This window comes from Saccopteryx bilineata, chromosome 5, assembly GCF_036850765.1.
Source record: "Saccopteryx bilineata isolate mSacBil1 chromosome 5, mSacBil1_pri_phased_curated, whole genome shotgun sequence".
Lineage (NCBI taxonomy): Eukaryota > Metazoa > Chordata > Mammalia > Chiroptera > Emballonuridae > Saccopteryx > Saccopteryx bilineata.
In genome coordinates this window covers 134,885,695-134,901,208 of record NC_089494.1, presented here as the reverse complement: position 1 = coordinate 134,901,208, position 15,514 = coordinate 134,885,695, and the positions used below count along the sequence as shown (strand labels likewise).

The following is a 15,514-nucleotide window of genomic DNA, read 5'->3' as shown; positions in this document are numbered from 1 at the left end:
TTAAACTGTGTTATGAGTAATGTTGCAGGACTTCCAGGAATTATGAACAACCGTGGAAATTTCTGCCTTGTTATTCAGTGCACAGCTCTAGGAGATGTGTAATTTATTGAGTAGGTGGCTGGTAAGGGTATTTCAATCATCACCTGTGAAGGGCCCAGTAGTTGTGCAGCGGAGTAAACCACTCGTCCCTGTTGCAGAGAAAGGCTTCCTGCAGTCCTACAATCTCAGTGTTCTAGAGTTTTAAAAATCTAATGGCACTTTCAGACTTCTCTAAGAACTCCTATTCAAACTACTTTAAAGAGAGAAAAGATGAGCCTGTAGTTATAATGGCATAGCTGACCTTCACTGCACATCACCTTGCTTTGTCCCAAAGAACAAACATGTGAGGGACAGTCCTTGGGGCTCCAGCTGTCCTCAGAGGTAATGAGCTGGGCAGTTAGTACTGCCTGTCAGATTGTGAGCTTAGCTCCCTTCTCATTAGCAATTCTCATGATTAAGTAGGCAAAGAAAATAAAAAGCATGAGACATTGTATGTAATTTAGACATTCATTCATGCACACACTTACCCATCATAAATATCCTAAAACAGCGATTTTCAGCCTTTCTCATCTTAAGTTGCACATAAACTAATTACTAAAATTCCACAGCACATCAAAAATATAGTATATAATAAATATACATTTTTTGCTGATCTGACAAAAAATATATATAATTTTGATTCTTTCCTACCAGACAGCTATTATTGTGTTGGGGTTTTTTTTTTTGGTTTTTTGTTTGTTTGTTTGTTTGTTTTACAATCTAAGGGAAAAGAGGTCGGTGCCCCTGACCAAATAGGTGTTGTGTGTTTTAGAAATTCTTTCAGCACACCGGTTGGAAATCACTATCCTAAAAGATACCCTTTTAATAAACAGATTCAAATAGGGAAACTTTCATTTTCCTTTTATTCATTCAACAAACGTGAGCGGCTTCTGTATCCAGGGGAAAATAAGCCCTGTTTCATCTTGACCTTGTATTTCCCCAAGCACCCCACCCCAAAAGCCACCATCATACCAGTTTCTTTCATTTCTTTTCAGAAATATCCTATGCATATAAAGGGGTATATTTCTGTGTATATCTCACTATCCTTTGAAAATCCAGGTGATAGCATACTCAGGCGTCCCCAAACTACGGCCCGTGGGCCACATGCAGCCCCCTGAGGCCATTTATCCGGCCCCCTGCTGCACTTCTGGAAGGGGCACCTCTTTCATTGGTGGTCAGTGAGAGGAGCACTGTATGTGGTGGCCTTCCAATGGTCTGTGGGACAGTGAACTGGCCCCCTGTGTAAAAAGTTTGGGGACCCCTGAAATCTCATGTCTTGGAGAGGAGTCCATATTAGTCGAATTCATTTTCTCTTACTGCTGCATTGTATCCCATTGTATGGTTGGATGATTAGGCTCTTGGTACTCTGTTGCTAGATGTTTAACTGATCCCTAGGGTTTTGTTTTATTTTTCTTCTATTTTTGTGGCTTTGCCCTCTTTCTCCTGCCTTGCTTTCTTCTAATGTATCAGTCTTATTACCTGTCCCTTCCTCCTAATGATCTGGGAAATGAGACTCAACACATCTTCATGGAGACCCTCACCCTTGTGTGTACTTTGGATAGATCCGGGTAAACTTGAGTAAGTCCGATTTACCCAATAAGCCCATATCTTTTTACCCCACAATTTCTTGTGATTATCTTATGATAATTGATCATGAAGCCAACTGATAAACTTGTCCACACCATTATCCGCTCCTTTGAACCGCAGGGAACTTGAAGATAACTAACTCTACCAGGCTGCGCACCTGTCAGCTAGGACTCCGTCGTAGCACGTCGCCCATCTGCTCACTGGTCAGTGTCCTCCCTTGCTAGGACCAGTAGTTATTCCAAAGGGTTTTCTTTGTCTGGGACCACAGTTGCCTCCTTTTCCATTGAATAAAATTGCTCATCCTGTGTAATTTTATTTCCACTATAATGTAGAAACTTTTGAAGATCATTCAAAGCACATGAACTTTAAATGCATCATAATTAGCTGACTGCCTTTGAAATGGCTTTGTAAAGTATATCTAATCCCATTTCTGGGAACTTTACCTGTCAAAAGGTTGCTTTCTTACACTTGGTTGTAGAAAATAGAAAGGCCCTGCCCAACCTTAGATCTTTAGAGACTTTGAGTTGATCTTGACCACTGGTTGTTGCCTCAGCTGCATCTCCTGTTCTGTTATTTCTGATCCTCTCTGTGTTGGCATCGCCTTGATCTGCTGCCTCTGAGATTCCATTTTTCCACATCCAATGGATTCTGCTTTCTGCACTCTAATCCTCGTTTCCCTCTGTGTCCGTCTGCTTTCTTTAATGCAGTTTCTTCTTCAGAACTTCCTTGCTGCTATGACTACTTTAGTTTGTGTTCCAGTGACATGGTTCACTGTCCTCTCACTTCTCTGATAGTCAGTTGGCCTCATTTTTTCCTTTTTCCCTTTATTTTAAAGGGTTTTATCATGGTGCTGACCCATTTCCTAATTCTGGCAGTGAATCACATTTAATTAGAAAAAAAAAAGTGTTCCAGAGAATATCCTCTTTTCTCTATTTTTTTTAATTGTCAACATTTGGAAATGTTAAAGTTGGATTTTAAGTAATTAATTTTTTTTTTTTTGTATTTTTCCAAAGCTGGGAATGGGGAGAGACACTCAGACAGACTCCCACATGCGCCCCACCGGGATCCACCTGGCACGCCCACCAGGGGCGATGCTCTGCCCACCAGGGGGCGATGCTCTGCCCCTCCGGGGCGTCGCTCTGCCGCGACCAGAGCCACTCCAGCACCTGGGGCAGAGGCCAAGGAGCCATCCCCAGCGCCCGGGCCATCTTTGATCCAATGGAGCCTTGCTGCGGGAGGGGAAGAGAGAGACAGAGAGGAAGGAGAGAGGGAGGGGTGGAGAAGCAGATGGGCGCCTCTCCTGTGTGCCCTGGCTGGAAATTGAACCTGGGACCCCTCGCATGCCAGGCCGATGCTCTACCACTGAACCAACCGGCCAGGGCATCTTTTTTATTTCTTAGAAAATATTCTAGGTTCAATCTGTAAATTCTTTATTTCAGCTATTAATTGCTTTATTACCACTTACAAATTCCACAAGTAACTATTACTGTTCCGCCACCTGCCCAACACTGTTCTAGGCCTGAGAACAGAGACCAGCTGGCGGACAGGAGCTCACTCAGCTGGGGAGGCAGGCCCATGGTATAGTCCACAGGATGGGCTGGCTGCCACCAGAACTGAACCAGGGTGGGTGGGTGGGTCGGAATGGAGATGCAGTTTAAACAAGGTGGTCAGAAAAAAAAATTAAAAATAAAAAAAGGTGGTCAGCGAGGAGCTCACCAGAAAGAGGCCACTTGAGCATGTCCTAAAGGAAATGTTGGAGCAAGTCCCAGGGATTTCTCTCGAAGAGCACGTAAAGAGACTGAGGCAGTCTGCAGGTGCACCAAGGCTGGAGGGGAAGTGAATTAGAGCGGTTCCCAGGAGCTGCCTGCAGGACGCCTTTCTGGCCATTGCAGGGGCTTTGGCTTTCGCTTTGAGAGAAGGGCCACTGGACAGTCTTGCGCAGTCAAGTGAGGTGACACAGCTTATACTTTGATGTATACGGCTCACAAAAATTAGGGGATATTTTATCGCTTCATATTTATTTTGAAATATTCCCTAATTTTTGTGAGCAGTATGTTATTGTCACATTATCTCAAGAAGATTTATGACTAAGGACAAAGGAGCGTTTCTTCCAGCTCTTCTTGCTATAAATATTTTGTACCAAATCAATTAAGAGTATGAACGAGACACAGATGAACCAGTATTTTTTCTTCTCTTCACTCCTCATGCCTGTGTGTAGATGCAAGGACTGTCATTGTTATTGTTAATGTAATTACTTAATAAGCCAGGTCTCTAGGGAACCAAAAGCTATCAATAATATTAAGCTTTCTGCAAATCCTCACAATTCTAATTTAATATATTTATTTACAACTTTAGTGCTTCTGCCAAAAAGATGAAATGAAGCTTGAAATGAAAGGCATTTAACTTTAAAGGCTATAGAAGTAAAAATAAATAACATATAGGAAGAAGAAGCAAATGTTGCAGATCCATTTTGGTGACTGTTACCAGATGATTGACTGATTGGTTTACTCATGAACTTTGTGGAAGCAAAGCTAAAAAGGAAAACAACAGATTACATAATTACCTTGTGTGAGTTTTCAGGCCATGGCACTAGTGTTTTTCCTCCTTATTCTAATGCAAGCCTACCATGTAACGGGTCTCAAACTCGCGCCCGCGGGCCACATGCGGCCCACCGAACAATTTTGTGCGGCCCGCAGACTAATCCATGAAGTTCAAAATATTTTGGATAAAATTAAGTAAGCCCGTGGATTAGTCTGCGGGCTGCACAAAATTGTTCGGCGGCCCGCGGGCCGCGAGTTTGAGACCCCTGAAATGTCTAACATACTCTTTCTTCCCCAGTGATTATTTTCTAAAATAAGTTGGTCAGTATACATTTTTTCTTCCTACTATGCTACAGTTTGTTTATTTGGTGAGTGTCATTTTCACTGAAAAAAAAAACTTTCTACTAAAATTGTTAGTTCATGTAGCCAGAAACATTAAAATCAGGTTGATTTGCCTGACCAGGTGGTGGCGCAGTGGATAGAGCATTGACCTGGGACTCTAAAGACCCAGATTTGAAACGTTGAGGTGGCTGGCTTGAGCACCGGCTCACCAGCTTGAGCTGGGATCAGGGGCGTCAGTTTGAGCGTGGGATCATAGACATGACCCCATGGTCGCTGACTTAAAGCCCAAGGTCTCTGGCTTGGGGTCACTGGCTCAGCTGGAGCCCCCCCTCCCCCACCCCTGCCGTGGTCAGGGTCCCTATGAGAAAGCAATCAATCAATGGCTCAAGTGTTGCAATAAAGAATTGATGCTTCTCATCTCTCTCCCTTCCTGTCTGTGTGTTTGTGTGTGTGTGTGTGTGTGTGTCTCTCTCTCTCTCTCTCTAGCACGCGCGCACACGTGCATACATGCATGCTTAAAATAAAAAAAAAGGTTGATTTAAAAAAAAATTTTGTCTTTTTTGTGAGATTCCAGCTACATAAGGCAGAAATTGTCTGTTCATCTTTGTATCCTTGGTATTCCCTAAACAAATAATTCTGCAAGCCTTTGTTCATAACTGCAAAATCTAAAAAGCTCTGAAAACAGAAAATTTTATCAAAACCTGGGCACCAAAATACATTCAGAGGCAAAACCTGAACTGAACAAGACTATTTTAAGTCTTCGTGTGTCCCATTTTTTGTGAATACTCACTCATCCATTTTGCTACAGATGTGGTAATAGGTTTAATTAGGGGGGCGAGTGTTATATAATATTTGGTGTGTGCATCTTATTACTTTTTTTTTTTATTTGAAAGTCTGCATTCTAAAGCAGATTGTGCCCCCAAAAGTTTTAGAAAAAGGGTTTGTGGGCCTGCAATAGCCAATCCCTGGACTAGTGCAGGTCCCCGGTGAGCATGAGTTGGAGTGAAGGTGGCCTGAAATGATACACTAGCAATGGAGCCCTCTCTGCAGCCAGGCCTGCTGACCTTGAGGCCTCAGGACTGAAATGTTGATTCGGTCCTTAGAAACGGCGTGTTGAGATGTTTGCCAGGTTGTTTTCTTAAACTAGTTGTAACTGTTCTTTGGTTATAACAGGTCCGGGAAGTCTGCAGTACTATTCTGTCCATTAAAATCATTCCTATTCATGTCCCAGGAGGTGCTTTGTGTATGATTTTGTGTATTTTTTATGTTGTTTCTGTATCTTTACCTATCACTTTGTATCTTGTTTTTCTTCAGCATTTTTTTAAGGTATCGCATCAGCTTTTTCAATACTGGTGATTTAATTGCAAAAGCACACATAAACAGTTTGGAAGGTGTGAGAAGAAATTCACAAGTCACATGGGGAGTGGCAACAAAGCTCGCATTCACCCTGGAATCCATCCATTGCGCAAAACACCTTGCTTCCCAGGGGGTTGATGGTGTGTCCTGAAGCTGAGTGAAAAACGATTTGATCCAAGAAACATTTGTTTCATACTGAACATACAGGGAGAAATATCAAGAAGAATTAGATATCGGCCACACCTTCACGAAGCTTAAACTTTATGGGGACAAAAAGACATATATGTAACATAAGTACAGTACACAGCAGACAAGCCTGAGGGGCGGCCGAGCAGAGTCCCTGGCAGCTCGGAGGTCAGGGGCGTGGGGCTGCACAGCCCAGCAAGGGGACGGCACTAGGCGAGTGGAGAGCATGGACTCAGGTAGCCATGAGCTCCAGAAGCTCTGCAAAGCAGCAGAGACGCGTGAGCAGATAAATGATTGTGAAAAGTGGCAAATGTTATTATTGCAGGGGCTATGGAACCATGGAGGAGAATAATACTTGATCCTTGGGAAAGGTGGCCAGGAGTTGGCCTTCAGGCTGGATGCTGAGGGTCACACGAGCTTGCTCAGGAGGGTAGGATGGGTCTGGGAGTGCCTTCTAGGCAGAGTGAATGAGGAGGTATTTTTTTGAGAAGTTATACCAAAGTGACTTTTTACGTTGTACTGTCATTGCAGGCGGACCAGCCATGCCTTCTGGGACAATACCAAGTGGGAAAAGTTTGCAAAATAAGAGTCAATTTAGGACCATTGCACCAAAAATTGTGCCCAAAGTCCTACCTTCCCACCTGCTGCCAGGCCATGTGCCATCACTGTCGGATCAGGTGCATTCAGGCCCCTCCATCAGCCCCACCACACAAGGCATGCCAGCCCAGAATTACGCTTTGATGCAGGTTGCTGGCCAGGAGGGGACATTTTCTCTTGTGGCACTGCCACATGTTGCCTCAGCCCAGCCAGCCCAGAAACACGGACTGGCCCTGCCTGACAACCTTAAACTGCCCATCCCTCGGTACCAGTCCCCAAGAAGTAACAAAGGATTGATGAAGAGCCCCGTTCTGAGTGCCTCTGAAAGTGGTTGCAGCAAACCTCCTGCCCAAACCCAAGTGTCCCCTGCCTTCCCTGACCATTCTGAACCCCTAAGCCAGCCCAGTCCATCTGAGCCAATGACATCACTGGACCAAGGCCACGGCAGTGTCAGCATGGCTGCACTGACCAGTGGCGGTGGCCCTGGAGACTCTCAGCCTCCTGTGACCATTGGCCGTGGGGATTCTAACCTCCCTGACACCCCAACATCATCCACACCAGAGGAGCCCGGTGCCATGCAGGGCCTCGTGAAGACTTCAGGAACAGAAAATGTTGCAAGCAAGGAGACAGCCAGGAAGCCCTCTGTGGCCAGCAGTGAGAAACAGAAAGAGCAAGTTGATCTTGCGAGAGGTCCGATCAGGTGGCCCCCAGCCTTTGTTGGCAGCGCGCTCCAGCTGGTCCCCTCCATCACCAAATGTCAACTGCCCACTATGCCCTACTCAAAAACGACAACAGAAGTGCATGAAAGTGAGTCAGATGCTAACACTGTAGACATTCCTTTATCTGGGCTCAGGGGAGCCTGCGATAAGACACCCACCGTTGCAGAAGGTTGGGATGCAGCTGCCAAAATGGCCGCCACAGTCCCACAGGTGCCAAAGCAGGGTGCCAGGGACAGTGCCTTTTGTCCAGCCACCAAAGTGGATCTCCACCGCAAAACAAAACTGAATGGCGGGGCAGCCAAGAGAAAAGGAAGAAAACTGAAGGTACCAGATGAAATCTTGTCATTTCAAGGGAAACGGAGGAAATGTAAAAGAATAAAAAATGATCCTCAACAATCCAGAGACCAAAAACCTGGGGCGTTGAAAAAATATCGCAGCATTATGCCTAAACCTGTCATTGCTGTACCCACTGTGGCTCCCCTGGCCTCCCCTGCAGCCGTATTGCAGCCCCAAAGGCCCAGCAGCCTAGGACAGAGCATTCTGCTAAGTAATTCACTTACTCCTAAATACCTCAGTTGTAAGCAGGACGCCAGCCCATTCCCTAAGCCCGGCTCCACATTCAGAAATGGATTCTCTGGCAGTAAGAAGTCTTGGCACAGATGCCCTGTCTGCAGCCACCACTTCCAGTTTAAACAGCACCTCCGAGACCACATGAACACACACTCCGACAGACGGCCCTATAGCTGCCGGGTCTGCCGCAAGGCCTACGTGCGTTCCAGCGGCCTGAGCACACACATGGCGCTGCACCATGGTGAGAGCCGGCTGAAGAAGCTCGTGTGCTGTGAATTTTGTGCAAAGGTGTTTGGCCATGTCAGAGTCTACTTCGGCCACCTGAAAGAAGTTCACAGGGTTGTCATCAGCACGGAGCCCTCCCCGAGCGAGCTGCTACCAGGGGACATGCCGAAGAGCAGAGACACGAATGTGCCGAGGTGAGTTCTGGCGGGAGGGAAGCCTGCAGGCAGCCGGCTGCGTAGGGGAACTGCGGCTTCTTGCTCAGAGATACTCGTCTGTGACAGCGCTCTCAGATCAGCAGTCCATGAGGTAGCTGCATCTTCCCCTAGCTGTACTAAGAATAACCTATTTTTCTTGGTTTCTGATCAGTCATGATGTATCATGATGCTAACACCTGTCAGCCAGGCCACAGAGGCCTAGTGGAGGAGTGCTGGGAACAGTCAGGTGACAGATTATTCTGACATATGAAATATGAACTATTGTATATAGTTCCTGCTATTCTTTACAAAAATTTCCCCCAAAGTGGTGTTCTTAGAATTTATATCTAAACAGCATTGCCTGACCAGGCAGTGGCGCAGTGGATGGAGCATCGGACTGGGATGCAGAGGACCCAGGTTCAAGACCCCAAGGTTGCCAGCTTGAGCGCGGGCTCATCTGGTTTGAGCAGAAGCCTACCAGCTTGGACCCAAGGTTGCTGGGTCCAGCAAGGGGTTGCTCGGTCTGCTGAAGGCTGCGGTCAAGGCACATATGAGAAAGCAATCAATGAACAACTAAGGTGTTGCAACGTGCAATGAAAAACTAATGATTGATGCTTCTCATCTCTCTCTCCGTTCCTGTCTGTCCCTGTCTATCCCTCTCTCTGACTCTCTGTCTCTGTAAAAAATAAATAAATAAATAAATAAACAGCATCATTTACCCAGAACATCGCATGGTCCATGGTGGCACCTCAGTGTGACCAGACCTTAAACCCCCTGTATTTGCCCGATTGTCCCCTTCAGGCCAGATTAACCTTTCCCCGTGTCCTGCTCATTCGTAAGCACGCTTCCCAGCATTATAAACAAGCAGCTGAGGCGTCCGTCTGCCTGGCCGTTGGGATTTGCTTAGAGCAATAAGTAAGCCAGGGAGATGGCCTCCTCTTGTCTGCTGTCCACTAGATAACAGAGGAGTTTCACTAACCAGAATCCTCACTAGCACCACGGAAATGAACCATTCTCCCACGCAGGGTATTCTGGCCCTGTCCTTGTCTGGCCCTGTAGTCTGTTTCGATTTTTAGGTAAAATGTCCAACCTGTATTTGGCATTCAAGGTTAGAGATGGCAAGTGTGTGGTGTGGGACAGTTACTGTCAGCAAAACTAGGCATGTTCCTGCAGCTTCTCACCTGGTACTTCCTGACTCTCACGGTGACACCTGTCACGGTGGTAACCAAAGACTAGTTGGCTCCCCTGAGGGAAACACCTGAATGGACACTGGTCACTTGAGAAATGTGCAGCCCAAGCAGGAGTGACAGTGGGGTTGTGCAGCCTCTGCCGAAGGCCTTTCCATGCTCTGTCCACCTAGCTGTACTAGGTCGTCCTTCTCACCAGATCTTTGATGGTTGAGAGCTTAAAAGAAGAGCCTAACCAGGCGGTGGTGCAGTGGACAGTGTCGGACTGGGATGCAGAGGACCCAGGTTCGAAACCCCAAGGTCACTGGCTTGAGCACAGGCTCATCTGGCTTGAGCAAGGCTCACCAGCTTGAGCGAGGGGTCACTGGCTTGAGCATGGGATCATATACATGACCCCAGGGTCGCTGGCTTGAGCCCAAGGTCACTGGCTTGAGCAAGAGGTCACTTGCTCTGCTGTAGCCTCCTGGTCAAGACACATAATGAATCAATGAACAACTAAGGTGCCACAACAAAGAATTGCTGTTTCTCATCTCTCTCCCTTCCTGTCTGTCCCTGGCTGTCCTTCTCTCTGACTCTGTCTCTGTCACAAAAAAAAAAAAAAAAACCTTAAAGGAAGAAAATTTCTCATTCTGTTTTACATTGAATATTTCCCCCTTTTTCAGGGAAAACAAGTCAAGCCTGGAAGAAGACCTCCTTCTAAACCAGGCCGACGAAGTCAAATTGCAAATTAAATGTGGCCGCTGTCAGATCACTGCCCAGTCTTTTGCTGAAATAAAGTTTCATTTGCTGTACGCTCATGGAGAGGAAATTCAGGGCAGGCTACAGGAGGAGACGTCCCCAGGAAGCCAGGCAGCCCCAGAAGAGTGGGCCCAGCACGGTGCCCCTTCCTGGAAACGGCCCCCTGAGAGAAGAAAACCCCTGAGGTGCTGTCCCACTGTTGAGGAACCACACGTGGTCCCCAAATGGAAAGGGCAGCTCCGCCCTCCTCATCAGAGCACAGGTGAGGGGGCCCAGCCGGGACCCCGCGAGTTGGGAGAAGGCCCCCAGGGCCCCAGGCGTCCCAGCCCACACTCTGTTCTCCTTCCGCCCCGTTCGGGCTTCCGCTGTGTCCTCTGTGCTCAGACCCTTGGAACAAAAGAGGATGTGCTCCTGCACTGGGCACAGGGGCACAGCTGCGAGGACCTGCCCGGGCTCTGGAGGGTTCTCGGGGAGCTGTCTACCCAGGGCGCAGCCCAACTTGCCAGCCCAGGGGAAACGGAAACCCTGGGGCTCGCTGGGGGGTGCTGAAGAGGTCTGACATCACCTTTCTCTCCAAGTTCTTATTTTGTGGTAGTGTTTATTTGTAAAAATCAAACAAGTTAGGATCAGCATCAGTAATCGGAAGCCATTTTTATACATAATTTTATTTTCTCATGAAATACATGCCCTTCCCTGGCCGGTTGGCTCAGCGGTAGAGCGTCGGCCTAGCGTGCGGAGGACCCAGGTTCGATTCCCGGCCAGGGCACACAGGAGAAGCGCCCATTTGCTTCTCCACCCCTCCGCCACGCCTTCCTCTCTGTCTCTCTCTTCCCCTCCCGCAGCCGAGGCTCCATTGGAGCAAAGATGGCCCGGGCGCTGGGGATGGCTCTGTGGCCTCTGCCTCAGGCGCTAGAGTGGCTCTGGTCGCAATATGGCGACGCCCAGGATGGGCAGAGCATCGCCCCTGGTGGGCAGAGCGTCGCCCCATGGTGGGCGTGCCGGGTGGATCCCGGTCGGGCGCATGCGGGAGTCTGTCTGACTGTCTCTCCCTGTTTCCAGCTTCAGAAAAATGCAAAAAAAAAAAAAAAAAAAAAAGAAATACATGCCCTTGATGCATATTTTCCTAAACACATGCAGTTTATTTTGAGATTCTGTGCACTGACTGTTAATGTCTCAGATTTTATTTCAAAATAAAAAGATCAGAACTTGGAGATTGAAATGCAAAGGATTTTAGGCTGTTCTTCAAATACAGTCTTAAGTAAAAACGTATGTTTGAGTGTATGTATGTGTCCTTTTCATTCAGATATTTTCTGTTTAAGTAAGTCAACAAATGTGAAAATAGCCAGGCAACAAAATATTTTTTTTCAATCATATTGTTATATTCTCATTTATTCGAATATAGTATAGAACAGTGTAATTAATAAGGTTCTCACCTAACATACTGTATTCCCCCTTGTATAAGGCTCACCTTTTTCGAAAAATTTGAGGTCTAAGAACTGGGTGCGTCTTATACAGTGGTTGTAGATTTTTACTTGCATTTCCCACTTTTTTGTGCTTGTTTTTGCTCTCATTGAAGACAGTGATTCCTCATCAGACACAGATGAGGACAAACTAACAGATGGGAGTTTTGACAGTGATGAGGAGTTGTATGAATTTTATGATGAATAAAACTTGAGTTCAATAACTTTATGTAATACATTTTTTTAAAATTCCGTGCCCCAGAATTAAGGTGTCTTTTTTTTATTATTATTATTCATTTTAGAAAGGAGAGAGAGAGGAGAGAGAGACAGAGAGAGAGAGAAGGGGGGAGGAGCAGGAAGCATCAACTCCCATATGTGCCTTGACCAGGCAAGCCCAGGGTTTCTTTTTTTTTTTTTTTTATTAAATAATTTTATTTTTTTAATGGGGCGACATCAATAAATCAGGATACATATATTCAAAGATAACAAGTCCAGGTTATCTTGTCGTTCAATTATGTTGCATACCCATCACCCAGAGTCAGATTGTCCTCTTTCACCTTCTATCTAGTTTTTTTTGTGCCCCTCCCCCTCCCCCTCCCCCTTTCCCTCTCCCTCCCCCCCCCCCCCCCCCCCCCCCGTAACCACCACACTCTTATCAATGTCTCTTAGTTTCACTTTTATGTCCCACCTGCGTATGGAATAATGCAGTTCCTGGTTTTTTCTGATTTACTTATTTCGCTTCGTATCATGTTATCAAGATCCCACCATTTTGCTGTAAATGATCCGATGTCATCATTTCTTATGGCTGAGTAGTATTCCATAGTGTATATGTGCCACATCTTCTTTATCCAGTCATCTATTGACGGGCTTTTTGGTTGTTTCCATGTCCTGGCCACTGTGAACAATGCTGCAATAAACATGGGGCTGCATGTGTCTTTACGTATCAATGTTTCTGAGTTTTTGGGGTATATACCCAGTAGAGGGCTTGCTGGGTCATAAGGTAGTTCTATTTTCAGTTTTTTGAGGAACCACCATACTTTCTTCCATAATGGTTGTACTACTTTACATTCCCACCAACAGTGTATGAGGGTTCCTTTTTCTCCACAGCCTCTCCAACATTTGCTATTACCTGTCTTGCTAATAATAGCTAATCTAACAGGGGTGAGGTGGTATCTCATTGTAGTTTTGATTTGCATTTCTCTAATAGCTAAAGAAGATGAGCATCTTTTCATATATCTGTTGGCCATTTGTATTTCTTCCTGGGAGAAGTGTCTGTTCATGTCCTTTTCCCATTTTTTTATTGGATTGTTTGTTTGTTTGTTGTTGAGTTTTATGAGTTCTTTGTATATTTTGGATATTAGGCCCTTATCTGAGCTGTTGTTTGAAAATATCATTTCCCATTTAGTTGGCTTTCTGTTTATTTTGTTATCAGTTTCTCTTGCTGAGCAAAAACTTCTTAGTCTGATGTAGTCCCATTCATTAATTTTTGCCTTCACTTCTCTTGCCATTGGAGTCAAGTTCATAAAATGCTCTTTAAAACCCAGGTCCATGAGTTGAGTACCTATGTCTTCTTCTATGTACTTAATTGTTTCAGGTCTTATGTTTAGATCTTTGATCCATTTTGAGTTAATTTTAGTACAGGGGGACAAACTGTAGTCCAGTTTCATTCTTTTGCATGTAAGCCCAGGGTTTCGAACCGGTGACCTCAGCATTTCCAGGTTGACGCTTTATCCACTGTGCCACCACAGGTCAGGCAAGGTGCGTCTTATACATGGGATTGTCTTATACATGGGGAAATATGGTACGTTATTTAAAATCTGCATTTTCAGGACTCAAATCTTTTAAAATTCTATGTTTGTAATTGCACAACGCCTTGAGGATTAGATGTGGGTGAGTTTTATAGCTGTAGTGTTTCATACCAAACTAATCAAAAAAATTTTTAGTACTTTGGCTAATAAAAAAAAAATTTACTTTTTTGGTTAAAATGTCATCTTGGGGCCAGAAATGTACAACCTGGTAAGTGAACACTATAGATAGTTCAGTCCAGATGTGTAGGTGTCTCAGCTCCCCCCCCCCTCCTGAGTGACTTCAGAGGCTTGTCACTACGTGGTCAATTTCAGGCACAGCTGCCCCGCCCAGGTTCTCTTTAAAACTTGAGTAAATGATTGCCTCTAAATTCCTGGGAAATTACCTCAACTCAGAAAAGTTGTCATTTGAAGTTTCTGGCCATCTTGGCCACAAAATTATTTTCTCAAAATGAGGGAATGTGAGCACCCATCCTACTAAAAGTTAAGCCTTCAGATGAAAGCTCTGTGCAGGGCCGTGCCCGCCCTCTGCCCGGAGCATGGCCCAGGCATCAGCATTTTCCATGCTGAAGAACAATACTGAAACAGAAAGAGCTAGGTTCAAATTGATAGGCTAATTGGCCTCACGTCATCTTTTTAATGCCTAATTTTAAAAACAAATGTTCATAGAGACACTTTGGCTCAAATACTACAAAAAGTGAAAATTCAGTCCTTGGCTTTTTTGCAAATAGTTTTATAAATTTGAGAATAAGACAGTAGGAATGGAAATCTCTCAAAAGTTGCACATGGCTTATCGACTGATTATACTCTACCTAGTTTCAGAGAGATAATATTAGACCTCCACTGTTTAGTAATTTTTAAATTGGGTTATTCATGAAACAACTTTACCATTTAGTGCATTGCCCAATTTGTTTTGGAAGAATGGTCCTAAAGACACTAAAAAGTTAGATCTACCTTGAATACTGCTTGAACTGAAACTATCAATATAAAATAATTCCTAGACTGCTCCATCCTCAGACAATAAGCGGTATTTCTGAAACAGCAGTTGGCCAAGGGCAGAGAGCGGCTTTGGAGTGTGCATGGGGTGACCACGCAGAGGCACAAGGGAAGTCTGAAGTCCCCAAGGGCATGGAGACACCCTCCTGTAGCCACATGCCTACAGCAAGGGCAAGACAGTGAGGGCACAGACACTCTTTGGAGAGGAGAAAGGAATGCTACAGAGAACAGAAGTCAAGAGGTGTGACTGGCTCGCGAGTAAGTGCTGTGGCCAGGCCTGTCTCATCCAGGCACTGATGGACGGGGTGGGGGGAGGAGCGCTCTGGTCTTTAGGAAACCTCCTTGTAAGGGAGTAGGAAATTTGCAGTGCAGAGGGGCCTCACTGAATGCCCTTGTGCATGGATTCATTTGGAATGAAAATGCTTGCTACAGTTCTTAGCTTCTAGAAACACACCCCCATGTTACAATGGGAACAGCCCCAATGCCAATTAGAATAAGGAGTTTCTGGCCCGTGTTAGGTTTACTACTTCAGTGAGAATGGTGGGAAGAGGGACTAACTGAGCTAAAGTAACTTTGGGAAGAGCTCACACTGATTAGCCTGGGGGTCTTCATTGATAGGCCTTCCTTAGGTGCAGAGGTGATGCTGGTGGAGTCCCAACCTGCACATCGAACCCAGTGAGGTATGGACGGACCATGACCCTCACTCTGCAACACCTTGAGAGAGTCACCTTCCTAAGGCTCCGGTCCCTTGTCTGTCAAGTGAGAGTGATGGCCCCGCCTCAAGGCATTGTTGTGAAGCGTGATCTGATACAAATGAAATGACTGCCCCAGGTGGGGGCCAGTTGGACCATGTAGTAGCAGGTGGCTAATATTTATTGTGCGTTTGGTCAGACGTGAAAGAAGAAGCCTGTCATACTGCAGAAAGACCATTTTA

General features: G+C 45.6%; 1 protein-coding gene across 21 annotated transcripts in view; it reads left to right on the top strand.

Moving 5' to 3' along the window:
• The window catches only part of ZNF438 (zinc finger protein 438), a 260,065-nt gene extending 249,061 nt beyond the window's left edge, over positions 1-11,004 (top strand). For all 21 annotated transcript variants that reach the window (XM_066280565.1, XM_066280578.1, XM_066280572.1 and 18 more), the window contains 2 exons: positions 6,621-8,394; positions 10,244-11,004. In XM_066280565.1, the coding sequence (XP_066136662.1) occupies positions 6,621-8,394; positions 10,244-10,868 (2,399 nt within the window). In that variant the 3' untranslated portion in view covers positions 10,869-11,004. The remainder of the gene's footprint in view (positions 1-6,620; positions 8,395-10,243) is intronic.
• The last annotated feature ends 4,510 nt before the right edge of the window (positions 11,005-15,514 follow it).